Source organism: Narcine bancroftii, chromosome 1 (assembly GCF_036971445.1).
Source record: "Narcine bancroftii isolate sNarBan1 chromosome 1, sNarBan1.hap1, whole genome shotgun sequence".
NCBI classification, from domain to species: domain Eukaryota; kingdom Metazoa; phylum Chordata; class Chondrichthyes; order Torpediniformes; family Narcinidae; genus Narcine; species Narcine bancroftii.
The window spans coordinates 12,315,165-12,335,216 of record NC_091469.1 but is presented as its reverse complement, the minus strand read 5'-3'; the positions used below and the strand labels follow the sequence as shown (position 1 = coordinate 12,335,216).

General features: G+C 37.9%; 1 protein-coding gene across 1 annotated transcript in view; it reads left to right on the top strand.

The window, feature by feature from the left end:
• The window catches only part of LOC138755216 (endoplasmic reticulum metallopeptidase 1), a 95,062-nt gene that overhangs the window by 19,257 nt on the left and 55,753 nt on the right, over window positions 1-20,052 (top strand). The window contains exons 2-6 of the mRNA XM_069920805.1: window positions 7,371-7,672; window positions 8,888-9,015; window positions 9,132-9,237; window positions 10,245-10,391; window positions 10,570-10,662. Of these exons, the coding sequence (XP_069776906.1) occupies window positions 7,371-7,672; window positions 8,888-9,015; window positions 9,132-9,237; window positions 10,245-10,391; window positions 10,570-10,662 (776 nt within the window). The remainder of the gene's footprint in view (window positions 1-7,370; window positions 7,673-8,887; window positions 9,016-9,131; window positions 9,238-10,244; window positions 10,392-10,569; window positions 10,663-20,052) is intronic.

Genomic DNA, 20,052 nt, shown 5'->3' with positions numbered 1-20,052 from the left:
CAATTTTAAATTTTATTATATATCTGTATTCCCTGATCCCTCTGTTCTGCCATACTCCTCAGTGCCCTATCATTTACCGCGCATGTCTTTTTTTAGTTTGTCCTTCCAAAATGCAATACCTCACACTTGTCTGCATTAAATTCGATCTGCATTTTTCAGCCCACTCAAACACCTGGTCCAGATCCCTTTGCAAGCTTTGAAAACCTCCTTCGCTGTCCACAATACCTCCAAACTTAGTGTCATCTGAAAAGTGGCTGATCCTATTTACCACATTATCATCCAGATCATTGATTATAGATGACAAACAACATTGATCCCTGAGGCAAGCTACTAGACGCAAGCCTCCAGTCTGAGAAGCAACCATCCAACGTTGTCCTCTGCCTTCTTCCATCCAGCCATTGTTGAATCCAGTTCTCTACTTCATGAATACCTAGCGTCTGAACCTTCCTGGCCAACCTCCCATGTGGGACCTTGACAAAGGTCTTACTAAAGTCCATGTAGACAACATCCACAACCTTTCCTCTTTAAACTCATCAGGATTGCAATGCAACTAGTAATGCCTTAAGGATTATAGCTCCTGTTTGATTTTACTTGGCTGCCAGCAGGGAGCTGACACAGAAGGAGAGACTGCTCTATGAAAGATCTGTAATGAAGGCTTGCAGCCTCATGGCATGGCTCATGGGCTGTTTACATCATCTTTAAAGTAAAGAACATTGATAACACATCCATGTGTTATCAAGAACTCACACATATGAAAACAAGATGAAACATGGCGTAAGAAGTGGGATGAAGGAAATGCTTTAAAAGGAAAATCTAAAGTCAGCAACTGATCAGTGAAGAGAAGATAAAGTGAAAAATGAAAGGATTACAGCCACTAGTGAAATTTCAGTGGACGGGTAATGTGTCTGAAAATTGGAACAGATTCAAACAACATTTTGGATTGTATTTAGTGCCAGTTAGAACTAACGAAAAAAGTGAAAGCATCAGTCTTATGTGGTGTGGGTGATGAAGCTCTGAAGGTGTATAATAGCTTCACGTTTGCTGCTGAAGGAGACAAAATGCAACTGGAAAAAATAATGGAACAGTTTGAGGCATATTGCATACCTAAACTTAGTGACATTTAAGAGGCACAGATTTTTCACATGCATGGAAAATGGAAGAAAGTATTGATCAGTATGTGACTGAATTGAGAAACAGAAGCAAAGCGTGTGAATTTGGTGGAGTGACCGACTCGCTGATAAAAGATGGACTTGTTTGTGGTATTCCAGATAATTGACTGTTAAGGGAGCAAAAACTAGACCTGGAAAAAGCCATAGCACTCTATAGGGCTACAGAAACTGTAAAATTGTAGACAAAAGAGCTCTTAAGTGAACCTAGCTGCAATATAGATGCAGTGAGCAAGAACAGGCATAAACCATTTAACAAAAAGCATGCCAAAGTGGAAAGAGAGGCGTGGCCAGCGAACAAAAATGAAAGGGACAATTGAAAGTCATGTTGTCGATGCGGTGCACAAATCCTTCCAAAAATGTGTCCAGCATATGGTAAAATGTGCAGCATGTGCAACAAAAGCAACCATTATGCTCGTTGCTGTAGGAACCAAGTGCAACAAGCAAGATTCATGCAACAGATGAAAGGGAAATAGAGGAACTCTGTAGATTTTGTGACTGAAAACAAGAAAGAAAACAGAGACTGGATGTTGAGATTAAAAGTGAATGATGTATACATTTCAGTTAAATTGGATACTGGAGCACAAATTAATGTAATATCAGAGACTGATTTTAAGAAGATTAGACCCAGGCCAAAAATGTATGGAACAAAAGTGAAGGTGACAAGATATTCAGGTTCCGATATACCAGTGCAAGGAGATTGCATGGTCAAAGTGAAACACAAGGACAAAGAGCATATGCTATCATTCATCGTGGTACCAAAGAATGTACAGGCCATACTAGGTTTAGCAGCCTGTGAGAAACTGAACCTGGTAAAAAAAGAGTCCTCGTTGTGGAAAGTGAAAGAGAGACAGTCTATGATGAACTTATGAAAGAGTACAATGACCTATTTCAGGGTCTAGATTGCCTTCCAGGAGAACACACGATCAGATAAATGTGTGCCACCGATAATCCATCCATGTAGAAAAGTTCCATTTGCGTTTCAAAAGCAACTAAAAGCATAGTTGGACAGGATAGAAAGTCTGAATGTGATTCAGAAGATAGATAAGCCACTTGTCATTGTGGACAAAAAAAAATGGAAAACTAAGAATTTTCCTGGATCCAAGAGATCTAAACAGAGCAATAAAGAGAGAACACTTTAAGCTTCCAATGTGTGAAAAAATCATGTCACAGTTTCCAAATGCAAAGTTTTTCAGCAAGTTCGATGCATCATCAGGATTTTGGCAGTTAAAATTGGATGAAGCAAGTTCAAGACTGTGCACATTCAATAGTCCATTTGGCAGATACAGAGTCCTAAGGTGACCATTCGGAATTGCCTCAGCTCCTGAAGTGTATCACAAAACTATCCATATGGTCTATGAGCACCTGGATGGAGCTGATACTTCAATGGATGACATCATAATATGGGGAACCATGAGAATGGAGCATGATGAGAGACTAAGGAAAGTGCTGGAAGCAACAAGGAAAGCAAACCTGAAGCTGAATAGAAAGAAATGCTAGATCAGGGTGACAGAATAAACATTTGTAGGAGATATTATAGGCAGTGAGGGCATCAGACCAGATGCCAGAATGATGTCCGCTATTGGGCATATGCCAAGGCCACAATGCAAAAAGGACTTGGAGGTTTAATGGAATGGTCAACTATATGGGTAAATTCATATCCAGCCTCTCAGAAAAAATGGCTCCATTGAGAAGACTAACAGAAAAGAACCTTGAATGAGCATGAAAAGTCATGGAGCAAACTAAAGAAACTGCTCACCGAGGAACCAGTTCTGAGGTTTTACAACTCAGCGAGACCATCAAGATATCATCAGATGCATCACATAGTGGACTCGGTGCAGTTCTTCTGCAAAAATGTGATGACTGGCAACCCATTACGTATGCATCACATTCAATGAAGTGGTAACACAATACACTCAAATTGAAAAGGAGCTGCTCAGCATCATATAAGCCTGTGAACAATTTCATCAGTGTGTGTCAGGTCAAGCAATCAGTGCAGAGACTGACCATAAGCCGTTGATTACATTGTTCCAAAAGCCATTAAATGAATGTCCACTTATAATACAAAGAATGATGATTAGACTGTAACACTATACACTGAATATAGCATACACTCTGGGTAAGCTAATATACACAGCAGACACGTTGTCTAGAGCTATTGACACGAGAGAGCCTGCAAACACCCAACTGGATGAAGATGTGAAGCCTTCGTGGACATGATGACAAGTGCACTGCCCATATCAGATGCAAAAATGTAGCTCATAAAGTCAGAGACAAACAAAGATGAAACACTGAGACAACTGAGAAAAATCCTCTTGGATGGATGGCCCAACATGAAGAAGGACTGCTCACCTGAAGTTTCAGAGTACTGGAACTGCAGGGCGGAACTATCAGTGGTTTAAGACATCATCTACCCAAAGAGTCTGAGAAAAGAGATGCTAAGAAGGATCGATGGAGGACATCTCGGAATCGAAGTGTAAGAAGAGAGCATGAGAGGTGTATCACAAAATTATCCACAATGATATTTCAAATGAAGTATCAAACTGTACAATATGCTGGAAATATCAAGCAAGCAATCCTGCAGAACCACTAAAGCCACACCCAGCACCTTACAGACCTTACCAGAAGATTGGCGCTGACCTATTGGAATGTCAAGGGAAGGACTATCTTGTAGTCACAGACTATTACTCCCTGTATCCAGAGATATGTAGACTGAACACCACCACTGCAGATGCTGTAATAACAGGTATGAAAGCTATATTCTCCAGACATGGTGTGGCAAGTGAGGTCTTCACAGATAATAGACCCCAGTTTTGTAATTCAAAGTTCTGACATTTTGCCAAAGAGTGGGACTTTGTACACACCATGTCAAATCCTCATTTTCCACAGTCCAATAGACTAGTGGAAAAATCAGTACAGATAGTGAAAAGACTGATGAACAAGGCAAAATACAATGGAACGAACTTCTACTAGAGCATGGTAGTATACTACACAATGCCACTCGAGTTTGGTATGTCACCAGCACAACTCCTTATGGGACGTAGGCTAAGATCAAACTTACCCATTCAGGAGAACCTCCTAAAAACAAAAGAGGGGGAGAAAGTGAAGAAATTCAAATAAAACAGAAAGAAAAGCAAAAGTATTACTTTGACAGAGGAACAAAAAACCTACCAGAACTCCACATTGGTGACCAAGTAAAGTTAAAAGACAAAACTAACTTATGGACCCAGAAGGGAACTGTCCTTAGTGAAGTCCAACCAAGATCATACGCCATTCAGACCGATGAAAGTGTTGTTCTGCGATGAAATCGTTGAGATCTTCAAATGAGACCAGCCATGGTAGATGAAAAGATGGATTCTATTGAACAACTTGAATATACAACTGAAGAAATTTTCTGAGGCAACCATTCAGATTCAGGGACAATCAATCAGGCGATTGTCAAGACACATAAATCCTCCGAAGAGACTCATTGAGCAAATTTAAAGACTTGTGTTATAGAATGAAGTAGTGCTATCTTATTCGCTCTTCAAGTTTTAGTGTATGTAAATGTGAACATACAAGTTTAAAAAATGTTAACAATGTTGATCATTTGAAAATGTAAGTTCCTACAAATGGTTAAAGTTAAAATTAAAATTGCAGAGTTATGCAAAGAAAACATGTTAGTTAAAAGTAAGTTACTTTTGTTTTAAGAAAGGAAGATGTAATGATAGTGATCAGGTTTGCAATGCAACTGGCAATTCCTTAAAGATTATAGCTCCTGTTTGATTATACTTGGTTGCCAGCAGGGGGCTGATACAGAGGGAGAGACTGCTGTATGAAAGATCTGTAATGGAAGCTTGGCACCTCATGGGCTGTTTGCATCAACTTTAAAGAATATTTTCTTTCACATATATGAATACAAGATGAAACAATAACCTCCTTGAAAAACTACAAGATTGGTTAAACATGACCTACCACGCACAAAGCCATGTTGACTATCCTTCATCAGTTTCTGGCTATACAATTGTATATCCAATCTCTTAGAACACCTTCCAATAATTTACCTTTTTACTGCTGACAGGGTCACCAGCCTATAATTTCCAGTGTTACCATTGGAGCTTTTTTGTTAAACAATGGAATAACATGAGTGACCTCCAATCCTCTGGCATCATACCCTTGGCTAAGGACATTTTAAATATTTCTGCCAGAGCCCCTGCAATTTCTACACTAGCCTCCTTCAAGGTCCAAGGGAATATCTTGCCAGGCCCTGGGAATTTATTCACTCTTATTTGCTTTAAGACAGCACGGACTTCCTCCTCTTTGATCTGTATTGGTTCCATGACCTCACGGCTTGTTTTCCTTTCCTTCTATGACTGTGCTTGTTTCCTGAGTGAATACTGATGGAAAAAAAAGTTAAGATCATTCCCCATCTCTTTTGGCTTCATAGAAAGTCGACCACTCTGATCTTCAAGAGGACTAATTTTGTCCCTTACTATCCTTTTGCTCTTAATATACCTGTAGAAACACTTAGGATTTTCCTTCACATTGTCTACTAAAGCAATCTCGTGTCTTTAGCCTTCCTGATTTCTTTCTTGAGGTTTCTTTTGCATTTTTAAAAATTCTCCTCAAGTACCTCATTTGCTCCATGTTGCCTATACCTGCTAGACACCTCTCTTCTTCCAATATCCCTCAAAAACCAAGGTTCTCTCTGCCTGCTAACTTTGCCTTTAATTCTGACAGGAACATATAAACTCTTCTCAAAATTTCATCTTTGAAGGGCCTCCACTTACCTTGCACATCCTAGCCCAAAAACATCCAAATCCATGCATTCTGGATCCTTTCTCATCCTATCCTTTTCCATAAAAATTTGAAACTAATGGCATTACAATTAGTGGATCAAAAATGTTCCCCTACATATACTTCTGTCGCCTGTCCTCTCTCATTCCCCAAAAGGAGATCCAGTATTGGTACCTTTCTTTATTGGTTTAGAAAACTTTCCTGAACACGCTTGACAAACTCCAAGCTATCTAGCCCTTTTACAGTATTGGAGTCCTAGTCAATATGTGGAAAGTTAAAACCCCCTACAATCACAACCTTGTGTTTCCTGCAGCTGTAGAAACATAGAACATTACAGCACAGAAACGGGACTCTTTGTCCATTCTCGTCCATGCCAAATCATTCTTTTTTTTTTGCCTAGTCCCATTGACCTGCACCCAGACCATGTACAGATCCAAAGTCCTCATACATGTACAAAATTGAGCCCACATTTACCACTTCAGCTGGAAGCTCGTTCCACTCTCTGAAGAGGTTCCCCCTAAATCTTTCCCCTTTCACTCTTTACCCATGTTTGTATCTTAGTGAAAAAGCCTATCTACATTTACTCTGTCTGTCTCCCTCATAATTTTAAATGCTGCTATCAAATCTCCCCTCATTCTATGCTCCAGGGAATAAAATTTTAACCTGTTTAACCTGTAACTCAGTTCCTGAAGTCTGGTCAACATTGTAGTAAATTTTTTTTTGCACTCTTTCTCTCTTATTGATTTCTTTCCTGTAGTCAGGTGACAAAACTGCACAAAATACTCCAAATTTGGTCTCACCAATGTCTTGTACAACTTCACTTGTCTGCTATCGCTCTACAGATTTCTCTTCCAGTTCTCATTGATTATTGGGCAGTCTATAATACAACCCCATGAGTATGGTCATACCTTTCCCTGTACCTCAGTTCCACCCACATAGCCTCAGTAGATAAGCACTCTGTCCTGCCTGAGTAATATTTTCCCTGATGAGCAATGCCACTCTTCCCCTTTCATCCGCCTATTCGATCGCATTTAAAGCAATGGAAGCCTGGGACATTGAGCTGCCAGTCTTGCCCCTCCTGCAACCAAGTTTCACTAATGGCCACAATGTCATAATTCCATGAGCCAATCCATGCTCTAAGCTTGTATGCCTTTACTGCATTACTCCTTGCATTGAAATAGATGCACTTTAGAAAATTTCCAGCATGTACAACCCATTGATATCTAACGATGCATGCAATTTTCATATCATCTTTTCCCTCCTTCACTCCTCTATCTGCTCTGGCATCTGGTTCCCATCGTGAAAATCTAGTTTAAACCACCGGAGCAGCACTAGCAAACCTTCCTGAAATCTTTTGCAATCAGTTAACAAAATCTTCTGTTGTTAGAATTTGGATGTCATCAGATAACAAAACCTTCTCTTGTTCAGGAAACATCTCCAGGTCATCACTGATTTTGGACCCAGGCCTGCTGGAAGCCCTGCAAATGAAATACTGACTGTGAACTATCTCCTGGACCAGATCCAAAAGATCAAAATGGGAAAGGCAGCTGTGCATAGCATTGCAGTGGATGTTCAGAGACCAACTGGCTTTTTCAGCATTGATTTTCTGAGTGGTTTCACCAGTTATTATGCTAAGATTGCTAATGTTGTTGTGAAGTTGGAACCAAACGATGGAGCAAAGCATGCTGTGCTTGCAAACTGCCATTTTGATTCTGTGCCCAACAGCCCAGGTAAAATTATTTTGCTCATTTCTCAAAATAACTTGGTGATCTGTGTTGTCTCTATATTCAGGCAATTGTATTGGAATTGGTATTTCATGTGTCAGTCTACAATACACAGACCACACGCGAGACATTGAAATGTGAGAAGAGCTGAAGTTTTGAGCTTCATTTTGGTAAATATGGAGAGATTAGATTCCAAAACATCAGCTGTCAGCAAACAAGCAAAGCTTCCTAGGTGATGTTGAAATGCCTAGACAGCCTTTAGGATGAGGCTGATGTGAATTGTAGTGTCTTCTTGCTCTTTTTATGGTCATCCAGGGATAAAATGTGCTTTTGGTCCTTTTGTTTGCAAATAATACTTTATTCTCTTCCATTCTCTCATAAACTGGTAAAATTATTTGTTGTTCCTGGACTCTTTTTCCAGGAGCTCATGTTATTAAATCAGTTCTCATCTTGAAACTGTGGTTCAATGAGCTGGAAGATCCTATTGTAATCTCGGTTTGATTTTTGTGTGGAACCTTCAAGTCTGGTGTTGTCAGTATCCCAAAAAATAAACCTTGTTGCTAAAAGGTAAGGGTAATGCTGGTTAGAAGGTGAAATCAGGGACGATACTGGTTGCTCACCCAGTCTGTCCACACAAACCTCTACAAACCTTCCTCCCTTCACCTGGCCATTTCTTCTCTCCTTGATGTCTGCTGTCCTCTTCCTCCCTGCTCTACCTATCACTCTGTTCTCTCTTCCCCCTCCACTGTCCAGTTCTCCTCCCTGCTTTCTCTCTCCCTTCACCTAGCCATCCTGCCTCTCCTTGATCTCTACGTCCCCTCCCTCTCTTCTCCACCTATCTCTTCCTCCCTTGCAACCACCTGCTCCTCCCCTTCTCTTTTGTTCAGACGCCTACTGGCATTTTCCCATACCTTGATGAAGGGCTCAAGCCCAAAACATCAGATATGTATTTTGACCTTTGCAATATAAAGGACACTGCTTGACCTGCTGAGTTTCTTCAGTTTTGTGTGTTTTTACTTCAACCACGGTGTCTGCATATTTTCGTGTTTTCCTTTTGGTAGTTGTCGTCAGATTGCATAACTCTATTGCATGTTGTTTAACACAGAAGTTGTTCCTTATTATTCTGGTTGACCTGACTATCTTCTTGGATTATTAGTATAAATACTGGCATGTCAGATCATTCCTCTGTCAAGAGTCACTTGGCGGTTTTGTTTTGGGCAGGTGCTAGTGATGATGCGGTCAGTTGTGCAGTTATGCTTGAAATTCTGAATGTGATGTCCAAGTCTTCATCTCCTCTGCAACATGCAGTCATATTTGTTTTCAATGGAGCAGAAGAAAATATTTTACAGGTAAGATGTAATGCTGACCAATAAATGCATATTTAACAATACAAAAATAAAAGAACATTTAAATCTTTCTGAATTTGAATGCACCAACCTGTGTTTATCTTTTTTTTTATTGGCAGGCAAGCCATGGATTTATTACACAGCACCCTTGGGCTAAGCTAATAAGAGCATTTATTAATCTAGAAGCTGCAGGTGTAGGAGGGAAGGAGCTTGTTTTTCAGACAGGTAATTATTTTATTCAGATCAGATGTTGGTTGGGTTTGAGTCTTGCCAGCAGACCCATACTGAATTAGGTCGGGGTGATGTTCAAGATTACTTTAGTTATCATCTAACTGTACATTTATATCCAGAAGAAATAGCATTTCACCAGACTACAGTGCACACACATATACTCATACAATAATCATAGACATAAAAATATAATATAAAATATGTCAAGAATTCTGTGTGATGGATGGTAGGGGTCCTCAATAATTCTTTAAGCCCTATTTAAGCAACCCTTCTGGTCAATGCCCTCAGTAGAGGAAAGAGAGACCCCAGTAATCTCTCCATCATTTTAATGATTCTCTACATTGATTTCCAGTTCGATGCTTTGTAGCTACCATACCACACAATGATGCAGTCAGTCAGGACACTCTCAATTGTTCTCCTGTAAAAAGGTTCAGATAGAGGCTGGTAGCCTTGTGCTTCTTAACCTCCTTAGCAAGTATAGTCTGACTGAATTGCTGGGTTGTGTCACTCTAATTGACTCTCTGCATTGTTCAGGTCAGTGATTTGCTCGATGTTACTGGCATGTCCATAGCATGTTTAAAGTTGTTATACTAACAATGATTGAATATAGGAAAAAAATCCAAGTTATTTGGGTATTGTATGGGTTGAAATTGGTTGTGGTTGGATTTAATGAACTAAGGATGCTGGAAAGATTTTAGAAAGAAATTTAGCAAAGATATTCCAGAACTTGGTGGTTTGGCAGTTGATATTACAGACTTCATTGATGAAGTGATTGTACTTGGAGCTGTGCAAGAAGGCAGATTGGAAGACTGATGGAGGGAGGGTGGTTAGTGAAGATATCATAGAGATCTGAAAGCAGTTGCTTGCACCTCTTTACATAAAACACAGCACGAAGAGTTGAACTCTGGAGTTATTGCATTGAACTCTGGAACATTTCACTCTTTGATTGATGGAATTTACTTTTTTTGGCATTACGCTATTCATTATTTTACCTCCTAAAGGTCCTGAAAATCCGTGGTTGGTTCAGGCTTATGCTCGAGCAGCAAAACATCCTTTTGCATCTGTTGTTGGTCAAGAAATATTTCAGAGTGGGATCATTCCTTCTGACACAGATTTTCGAATCTATCGGGACTATGGCAATATTCCAGGTATGGTGGTTCTTTCGTGATTTGTCAATAAATTAATTGGAATTCAGGTTAGGTTTTCCTGGATTTGAAATATCCTGTGTTTTGTGATTTTAAAAAAAAATCTTAATCCAAGAGATTTACTCTGGTACAAAAAATATTGTCAGTCATTTTTAAGTCAATTGTATGTTTTGTTTTTCAGGAATAGATTTGGCTTTCATTGAAAATGGATATATTTATCATACAAAATATGACACAGCAGATCGAATCCATTTGGACTCCATTCAGAGGGCAGGTCAGTATTATGTGATTTAGAGAATAAAAATAACTTTGTGTGATATTACCTTGATTCATTTATTGCCATGTGTACTAGGATGCTGAGAAGAGCTTCATTTTGCATGCTACCCAGGCAAGTCAACCCATACTTTCTAAAAAAAAATTATTTCTTTATTTCACTTATTTTGTAAATAAAGATGTTCAATAAAAAGTTTACGGATACACAATCCCACATAATATGAGCAGTAGATTAATGTATTTAACATGCAATAATTGTGGAATGTCTCACAATATTTAGACTGAACAGATATTTATTAAATAAAGGGATCTGGATACATAATTCCCTGAAAGTGATGTCACAGGAAGACAGGATGGTAAAGAAAGATTTTGGCCTTCATAAATCAAAGTATTGAGTCTAGGAGTTGCAATGTTATGGTGATGTTGTACAAGATATTGGTGAGGCCAAATATGGAGTTCTGGTCACTTAACTACAGGAAGGATATCAGTAAGATTGTAAGAGTGCAGAGAATAGTTATTAGGCTGCTACTGGGTCTACACTAGTTGAGTTACAAGGAAAGATTGAACAGGTTAGAACTCTATTTCTTAGAGTGTAGAAGAATGAGGGGAGATTTGATAGAGGCTTAAAACATTATGAGGGGTATAGTCAGAGTAAATGTAAGTAGATTTTTTCTACTTAAATTAGAAGAGATAAATACAAGAGGACATGGCTTTAGGGTGAAAGATTGGGAGGACTTCTTCACTCAGAGTGGCGGGAGTTTGGAACGAGCTAAATGCAGACTCACCCTTAAGTTTTAAGGTATAGAGGGTTATGGACATCATTGTGACGAGCGGAATAATGTTTAAGCACAGACTAGAAGGGCTAAATAGCCTGTTTCTGTGCTCTAGTTTGCTAAGGTTTTAAGTAGAGAATTTCCCTTCAATTTGTTTATTGCTATTCAGGCACTGTTCAGACTGTCCAGTCATTTTCCTATATCTGCTTTTTAAATTTTTTTAAATTTTTCACACTATGAACCATATCAATCAAAATACATACAAGTCAACCCATACTTGAGGATAACAGCAATACACTGCTGAGAAACTCAGCAGATCACGCAGCATCCATCGAAATTAAAGGGTCACCAATGTTGTGGGCCTGGATGAAGGAGAAATTTTCAAGTATGGGGAATTTCTCTAATCACATTTTGTTTTACCCATATTATCATCAACTCTCCTGCACCCAGATTCTACTGCTCATCCAAGTAATTTACAGTGGCCGTTTAACTCAAGAACCCATACATCTTTAGGGTTTGAGAGGGAGCTGGTGGACCTGGAGGAAATCAACACAGTCACAGAGAGAACGTGCAAAGTCCACCCAGACAGCACCTGAAGTTGGGAACTCTGATTCAGTTCCATAAGTTGCACTACTCTGCTGCTCTCTTTTATTCTTTTGTACCTTGTCTTTTTCTTCAGGTTCCCCTTGACCCTGTGCCCACCCCACCCATGTTTGATGTGACACCTCCCTCTGTAAGTCAGTATTTCCCACTATAGAGCCAATGGGTTCCTCTGACCAGTTTAATTAATAGTTGTCTTATCGTGATGTTAACTTATAATCTTCCCCTTGTGCAACCTCATTCATAATTTTAATTCCCCCTCAGAGGAGCCCTCAAATGATGAATGCTGCTCTGCTTCAAGAAAGACGTGTACTTTTTAACCAGATAAGAAGATGCTGCATTTTGAGCTATATCTGGAGGTGGTCATTGAGTGGGCTAAATAACAGCCCATCCCAGAATGTTGTTTGGATCTTGCTGCATGGAGCTGTGCTCTGGTTCATTTCCTGAGGATTTGAACATTGTGCAATTGTTTGTGAATGTCCTTATTCCTGACTGATGATGGAGGAAGGTCACTGATGAAATGGGTGTTAGTGGTGCTGCCCAGAAGAACTCCTGGGGCTGGGTGATACACCTTCAAGAATCACAACCAACTAAAGAGTCACGTGATGGAGTAGTGGCCGATTGGGTTGAACCAGCCCTCTCCAGAAAAAAAGAAAAAAAGTTTGGAAAAGACCAGGCTCAACAGATACAAAACTCAAGAAATAGAAGAGAAATTTACAGAGATGAACAAGAAGATGGCACCCAAGAAAGAGAAAGTAAGAACAGCGGGAAAAAAAGAAGAAAAATCACCGGAGAAGAAAGAAGGCCTTACCTGCATGAAGGAGCAGGGAGCTGCGGTGGTGAAGACCAGCTGATCTCTGAGGTTGGTGAGTGCCCTGCAAAGTTGAGACCTCCCGACAGGTGGACTCCAAAAATGGCTCTCGGAGCCAAACAAAAGTGCGCAATCAAAGGAAAAAGTGAACACCGGCAGGAGGGGGGCTCAGCCGAGGAGCGGGCAGGTACAACACGAACAGCTGAGCGATGCCCGGCATCAGGGTGCTCAGCTGGAGGATAAAAATAATGGACAGGAAAAGAGCGAAGAGCCGGAGAAGGAAGAATGACACCAGGGTGAACAACAACAACAGCAGCAGGAGGCCAGACAGACAGACAGACAGCCCACGAAAGGAAGACCAACAGGAAGAGGAGGCCAGGAAAAGACATAGAAGTAATTCATCAGGAAAAACAGAAGAGACACAGATATAAAGAAGAGAAGAAGAAGACACAAGCACAGGTACAGACACAGAAGAAGAGGAAGAAGAAGACCAAGATCTTCACAGGGAAATGAAAGGTAAAGCAGATGGACAGAATATAGATATTTGTTCTTTTGAAGAACAAATGAGATCATTAAAAGAATGGTTATCATTAGAATTTAGTGTGATTAAAAGAAAAATAAAAAGGGCAGAAGACAAAATACAAAGTTTAGAACTAGTCATGACAGAAAGGGAAAAGAATAGAAAACGTGGAGGAGTGGGAAATAGCTGTAGAATGGGAAGTAAATGATTTAAGTGAGAAATTGGAAGAAAGTGACAAAAAAAATTAGAGATACAAGAATTGTTAAATCAGAAAACTAAAGTAGGTGAAACAACATAAAAATAGTGGGCCTGTAAGAGGATGAAGGCGGTGCAGACATGAAGGAATTTATAAAAGGATGGATTCCGAAGGTTTTGGGAACGACAGAATTACATGCAGAAATGGAAATGGAAAGAGCACACAGAGCACTAGCTCCGAAACCGCAGACACATCAAAAACCAAGATCCATCTTAGTAAAATTTTTTAAGATATACGACAAGAGAAAATATATTGGAGCAGGCAAGGAATAAAGTTAGAAAAGATAATAAGCTGTTGGAATATAAGGGACAAAAAATATTCTTTTACCCAGACATAAGTTTTGAACTCTTAAAGAAGAGGAAGGAATTTAATACAGCAAAAACAATTTTATGGAAAGAAGGTTATAAATTTATGTTAAGACATCCAGCCGTACTTAAAATATTTATACCTGTGGAGCAAAACAGACTGTTCTTGGATCCGGAGGAAGCACAAGAATTCTCAGAGCATTTGCGGGACAGAAGAAGAGAAGAAGAAATGTAACAAGAAAGAAGACCGGCGATAAAGTATATATAAAGATGTAAAAATAATGTATATGTAAAGAACTAAAGGTGGAAAAGAGAAGGGAAGGAAAGAAGGAAGAAGGGGGGAGAAAAAAGAGAGAGCTTTGTTATATGTATACAAAAAAAAAGTTTTGGCTGGTGGGGGGCAGAGAATAACCGTCATTGCGAAATCCGTTGACACTTGCGAGCAAGATCGTAAACCAAATGGAAAGGGGAGTTGTGGTTGCCTGACAAGGGATAAGGGGCAACGATATAAGATGGCCACGTTGAACTATATGACTATAAACATTAATGGAATACATAACCAAATTAAATTTACTGAAAAAAGAAAAAAATAGATATAGCATTTGTGCAGGAAATGCACCTAACTGAAGTGGAACATAACAAATTGAAGAGAGCCTGGGTAGGATACCTAGCGGCAGCATCATATAATTCAAAAGCTAGAGGTGTAGTCATATTAATTAACAAAAATGTACCAATTAAGATAGAGGAGGAAATGACAGATCCAGCAGGGAGGTATGTAATGATAAAGTGTCAGATATACTTATACTCAGAATTTTGGAATTTGTTCAATATATATGCACCTAATGATGAGGATCAAAGGTTTATGCAGGATATTTTTTTGAAGATTGCAGACACACCAGGAAATATGTTGATTGGAGGGGATTTTAACCTTAATTTGGATCCATTGTTGGATAAAACTGGATAAAAGACAAGCAAAAAGAATAAAGTAGCCAAGCTTTTGGTTAAATCAATGCAGAAAATAAAACTTATGGATATATGGAGGAGACAGCATCCAAAAGAGAAGGAATCTTCATATTATTCGAGAAGGCATAAAACATACTCAAGGATTGTATGTTTTTGTGGTCGGCCCATATTCAAGGAAGAGTTAGGAAAACTGAGTATAAAGCTAGACTACTTTCAGATCATTCACACCTGTTATTAGCAATAGAACTGGAGGACATCCCACCAAGAACATATAGATGGAGGTTAAACTCCATGCTACTTAAAAGGCAGGAATTTAGAGAGTTTATTGAACGCCAAATTAAAACATATTTTGAAATAAACACAGAATCGGTGAAAGACAAATTTATTCTATGGGATGCAATGAAAGCTTACATTAGAAGACAGATAATAAGTTATGTAACTAAGATGAAAAAGCATTACAATTGGGAAATAGAGCAGCTGGAAAGGGAGATAGCATGTATAGAAAAGCGACTAGTGAAAAGGGACGATTTAAAGAAAAAAAGAGAATTGACGGACAAAAAAAATAAAATACGAAACATTACAAACGTACAAGGTGGAGAAGAACATAATGAAAACAAAGCAGAAGTATTACGAATTGGGAGAAAAAAAACATAAAATATTGGCCTGGCAACTTAAAACAGAACAAGCTAAAAGAACTGTATTGGCATCAAGGAAAAAGGACAAACAAATCACATATAAACCAACAGAGTTTAATGAAAATTTTAAGGAATTTTATGAACAATTATACCAAACTGAAAATGAGGGGAAAGATGATAAAATAGAAGAGTTTTTAGCTAAAATTGAACTGCCAAAATTGCAAGAAGAGGAACAAAACAAATTAATAAAACCATTTGAAATAGAGGAAGTACAGGATATTGTAAAAAAAAAGCTGCCGAACAATAAAACACCAGGAGAGGATGGATTTCCAATAGAATTTTATAAAACATTTAAAGAGTTATTAATTCCTCCTCTCCTGGAAGTAATGAATCGGGTAGAAGAAACACAAAACTTGCTAGACTCATGTAAGACAGCAATAATTACAGTTATACCAAAGAAGGGAAATGATCCATTAACACCAGCATCATATAGACCAATATCGCTTCTTAATTCAGATAATAAGATAATAGTGAAATTATTAGCAAACAGATTGGCTGACTGTGTACCAAAAATTGTTAAACAAGATCAAACTGGATTTATAAAGAAAAGACAAACAGCGGATAATGTCTGTAAACTTATTAATCTAATTCTTGCAGTTCAAGGAAATAAGAAACCAACAGTGGCTGTTGCCTTATACGCAGAAAAAGCCTTTGACAGGGTAGAGTGGAACTACTTATTTAAGGTATTACAGAAGTTTAGTCTGCCAGAAAAATGTATTAATTGGATTAAAGCATTATATAATGGACCATTGGCAAAACTAGTAGTAAATGGATATGTATCGAACCAATTCAAATTAAGTAGATCGACTAGGCAGGGATGTCCATTATAATCCCACATTGTTCGCCTTAGCAATAGAGCCATTGGCAGAGTTGAGAAATCAAAATAAAAGGGATAAAAATAAAGGAGGAGTATAAAATCAGTTTATTTGCAGATGACATCATAGTATACCTAACAGAACCAGAGATATCAATAAAAGGATTACATAAGTAATTGAAGGAATATGGAGAAATATCGGGTTATAAGATCAATGCAAATAAAAGTAAAGTGATGCCAATGAGTAATGCGGATTACACAGAACTTAAAAAAGAATCACCATTTAAATGGCAAGCACAAGCAATCTGATACCTAGGAATAAGGTTAGACAATAACTTAAGCCAATTATACAAACTAAATTATCAGCCACTAATAAAGAAAGTGCAGGAAGACTTAGAACATTGGAAAGAACTACTGCTAATGTTGATAGGGAGGGTGAACTGCATTAAAATGAATGTGTTCCCAAGAATACAATACTTATTTCAAACGTTACCAATTCGCTTAACAGAGAAATTCTTTGATGAACTAAAGAGAATAATAGGGAAATTCTTGTGGAAAGGGGGGGGGAACGAAGGGTAGCGTTAGATAAATTAACAGACAGGTATAACCAGGGTTGTTTGCAGTTACCAAACTTCAGAAATTATTATAGAGCTGCACAATTAAGGTATTTATCAGATTTTTATCAGACGAGAGAAAAACCAGACTGGACTAAGGTAGAACTAGATAAAATAGGGGAGACGGTACCAGAACATACATTTTATAAGTGGGATGATAAGCTGGTGCAATATAAAAGCTCACCAGAATTGCATCATTTACTTAATATATGGAAGAAGATCAACGTAGAAAGGAAAAAAACGAATGACCAAATAGCAAAATTGTTATTGACGCAAAATCCACTAATCCCTTTTACAATAGATAATCTTTCCTTTAGAGAATGGGAGAGAAAAGGAATCAAAAGAATAGAAAATTGTTTTTTTGGGAAATAAGTTATTGACATTGGAACAGTTGAAGGACAAATATGGAATAACTCAGTTTGTAAACTGAAAGCTTATTTGAAGGATAAATTGAGAAACAGACTGAGATTACCAGAAGAAAGCAGCTTTGAATATGTGATTACAGATATAATGATAATTAAAAGATTTATAATAAATATGTACATTAAGCTGCATGGTAAGGAAAATGGGGAAAAAAGCTATAAATCTAAACAAAAGTGGGAAAAGGATTTAAACATAAAGATAAAAAATGAAGCATGGGAAAAGTTATGTTCTGGAACTATGAAGAATACAATAAACACAAGGTTACGCATGATACAGTATAATTGGTTACACAGGTTATATATCATTCAAAAATTAAAAGAATGGGATCCAACATTATCAGATAGGTGTTTTCACTGTAAGAAGGAAATGGGAACAACAATACATGGAATTTGGGCATGTACAGAAGTGAATATGTTTTGGAAAGAACTAAATCAGATAATAAATAAAATCACAAAAAACAACATACCAAAAAATCCAGAGATCTTTCTTTTAAGTAACATAAGAAATAAAGAATTAGGCCTCAAATTGGATAAAGCACAAAAAATATTAATTATGATAGCCTTAGCAGTAGCAAAAAAATGTATAATGTCAACTTGGAAAATGGAAGAGAGCCTGAGAATACAACAATGGTACATGGAAATGAATAAATGTATTCCAATGGAAAAAATAACATATAATTTAAAAAATAAAGTCACATTGTTTGAACAAATTTGGGAGCCATACATGGAACATAACAGAGAGAGCTTGCCTCGGACCTCCATCCCCTAAAATGATAAGAAGACAAAACTACTTGTGAGTAACAAATAGATGATGCATTTTTCTTGTTTATTTTCATTTGTGTGAAGATATTGTTTTATAGTTTTACTGTATATGTTGAATATGGAGGAGGGTGGGAAGAGGGGAGAAAATTTCACTGTGTATATTTAATGAGAAACGTTTGTACATATTTTGGTTGATATGGTTCACAGTGTGAAAAATAAAAAAAATAATTAAAAAAAAGAGAATCACAACCAACTTTCCTTGTGCAAGGTGTTACTAACCATTGTATAACCATTGTATAACCATTTCCCATTGACTTCAGTTTTACCAGGATTTATTGTAGCACTGTGTCAACTGAAACCATAATGTCAGTTGTGATCACCATCTTCTTGACTCTAGAATTCAGCATATTTGGAGAAGGTTGTGGTAAGTTCTGGAGCTGAGTGGTCCGATCAGTGCCCAATCTCTGCAAGCTATTCGTCAACAGCATCACTTTGATAAATTGGTTTGTGTTTGTCTTGGTTTTTGTGACAGGACTTGCTGGATATTTTCCCACATTATTGGGCAGATGCCAGTGTTGTCACTTCTGATCAGCTTGTCCATGAATGGGGCACTCCCTGGTCTGTAGGTCCAGCTGGACCTGGTCCTACTCCACAGCTTTGAGCAATTTTTAAAGTGAGCAAAAGCAAATGATTGGAATTGGATTATCTACAAGAGACCATGCTCAAATATTTACTTTGGTTGATCTCTACTGACCAGTGGTGTAATACAACACAGTATAAATGGATATGTATACCCCGTTCTATAATGGAATAGTTAAATGTTCCTTTCATTGGACCACTTATTCTCACAACTATGTAATCTATGGGAAGAGGTTAGAATGAAACAGCAAGGTGAAAAAAAGATGAAAGACGATTCTCTTTAACCTACTCAAGTGATCCAATCTGAGAATACCTGCATAAGACGTGAAATTCTAATATGTAACTCAATCCTATTGGAAAACCAATTGGGATATTTACTGCATGGTTCCAAAACAATGTTAAATTATCTCTAGGTCTGTACTGCACACCTTGTGGAGGGGGATACTGCAGACATAAGAATTTGCAGCCCACATGTGATTGGTCTTCTGTCAAATTCAGTCACATGAACATGGCCTCCAATTTGGCTCACTTGCATGGATATAATGGTTGTGAAGTCTGAGGCTGTTGTGTACACAGAAGGTCACCCCAATTCACGTTCCATTAAATCGTTGAATAATTGCTGCTATAAACTTGCTCTTTTGAGGCCCTGATATTCATGCACCTTATTTGGTTTTTCCTCTTTCTGTTACTCTATATAATACCCAGGGTCCTTTTCTTTTCTTCAGATTGGTACATTATCTTTAATTCTGGATATAAATCTCTCTCTGAGCCCTTTTATTGCTATTTTTGGAATGAGTCGACCAATGAACTTAATTTTGACTCCACCTCAATTCCATGTTGTTGCTTTTGCTTCGCTGATTGCTAGATAGCTCACATGCTGCGGTGGAAAGATGTTGTTCCTCCCACGCATACACAATGATTATTGGTTTTGATGGCATTGCTCTCTTCAGAGAAAATTAGGTATTTAACTACTAAAACAAATAAAAATCTCTTTGGGGTTTTTTTCAATTATTTTCAAAATTTATCGATCAATTATTTTTGCTTTTTATCAAAAATATTTTTATTTTACTTCATTTTTTTGACCTTTTAGTATTGAAATTAGTAGTTGACACCTGGCTCTGATTGTAATTGCTCAGATAATAGGTTGGGGTTAGAAATTACATTAGTTATAGGTTTTTTTTCTTTTTTTTTAATTGACAACATGGATCGTATGTATT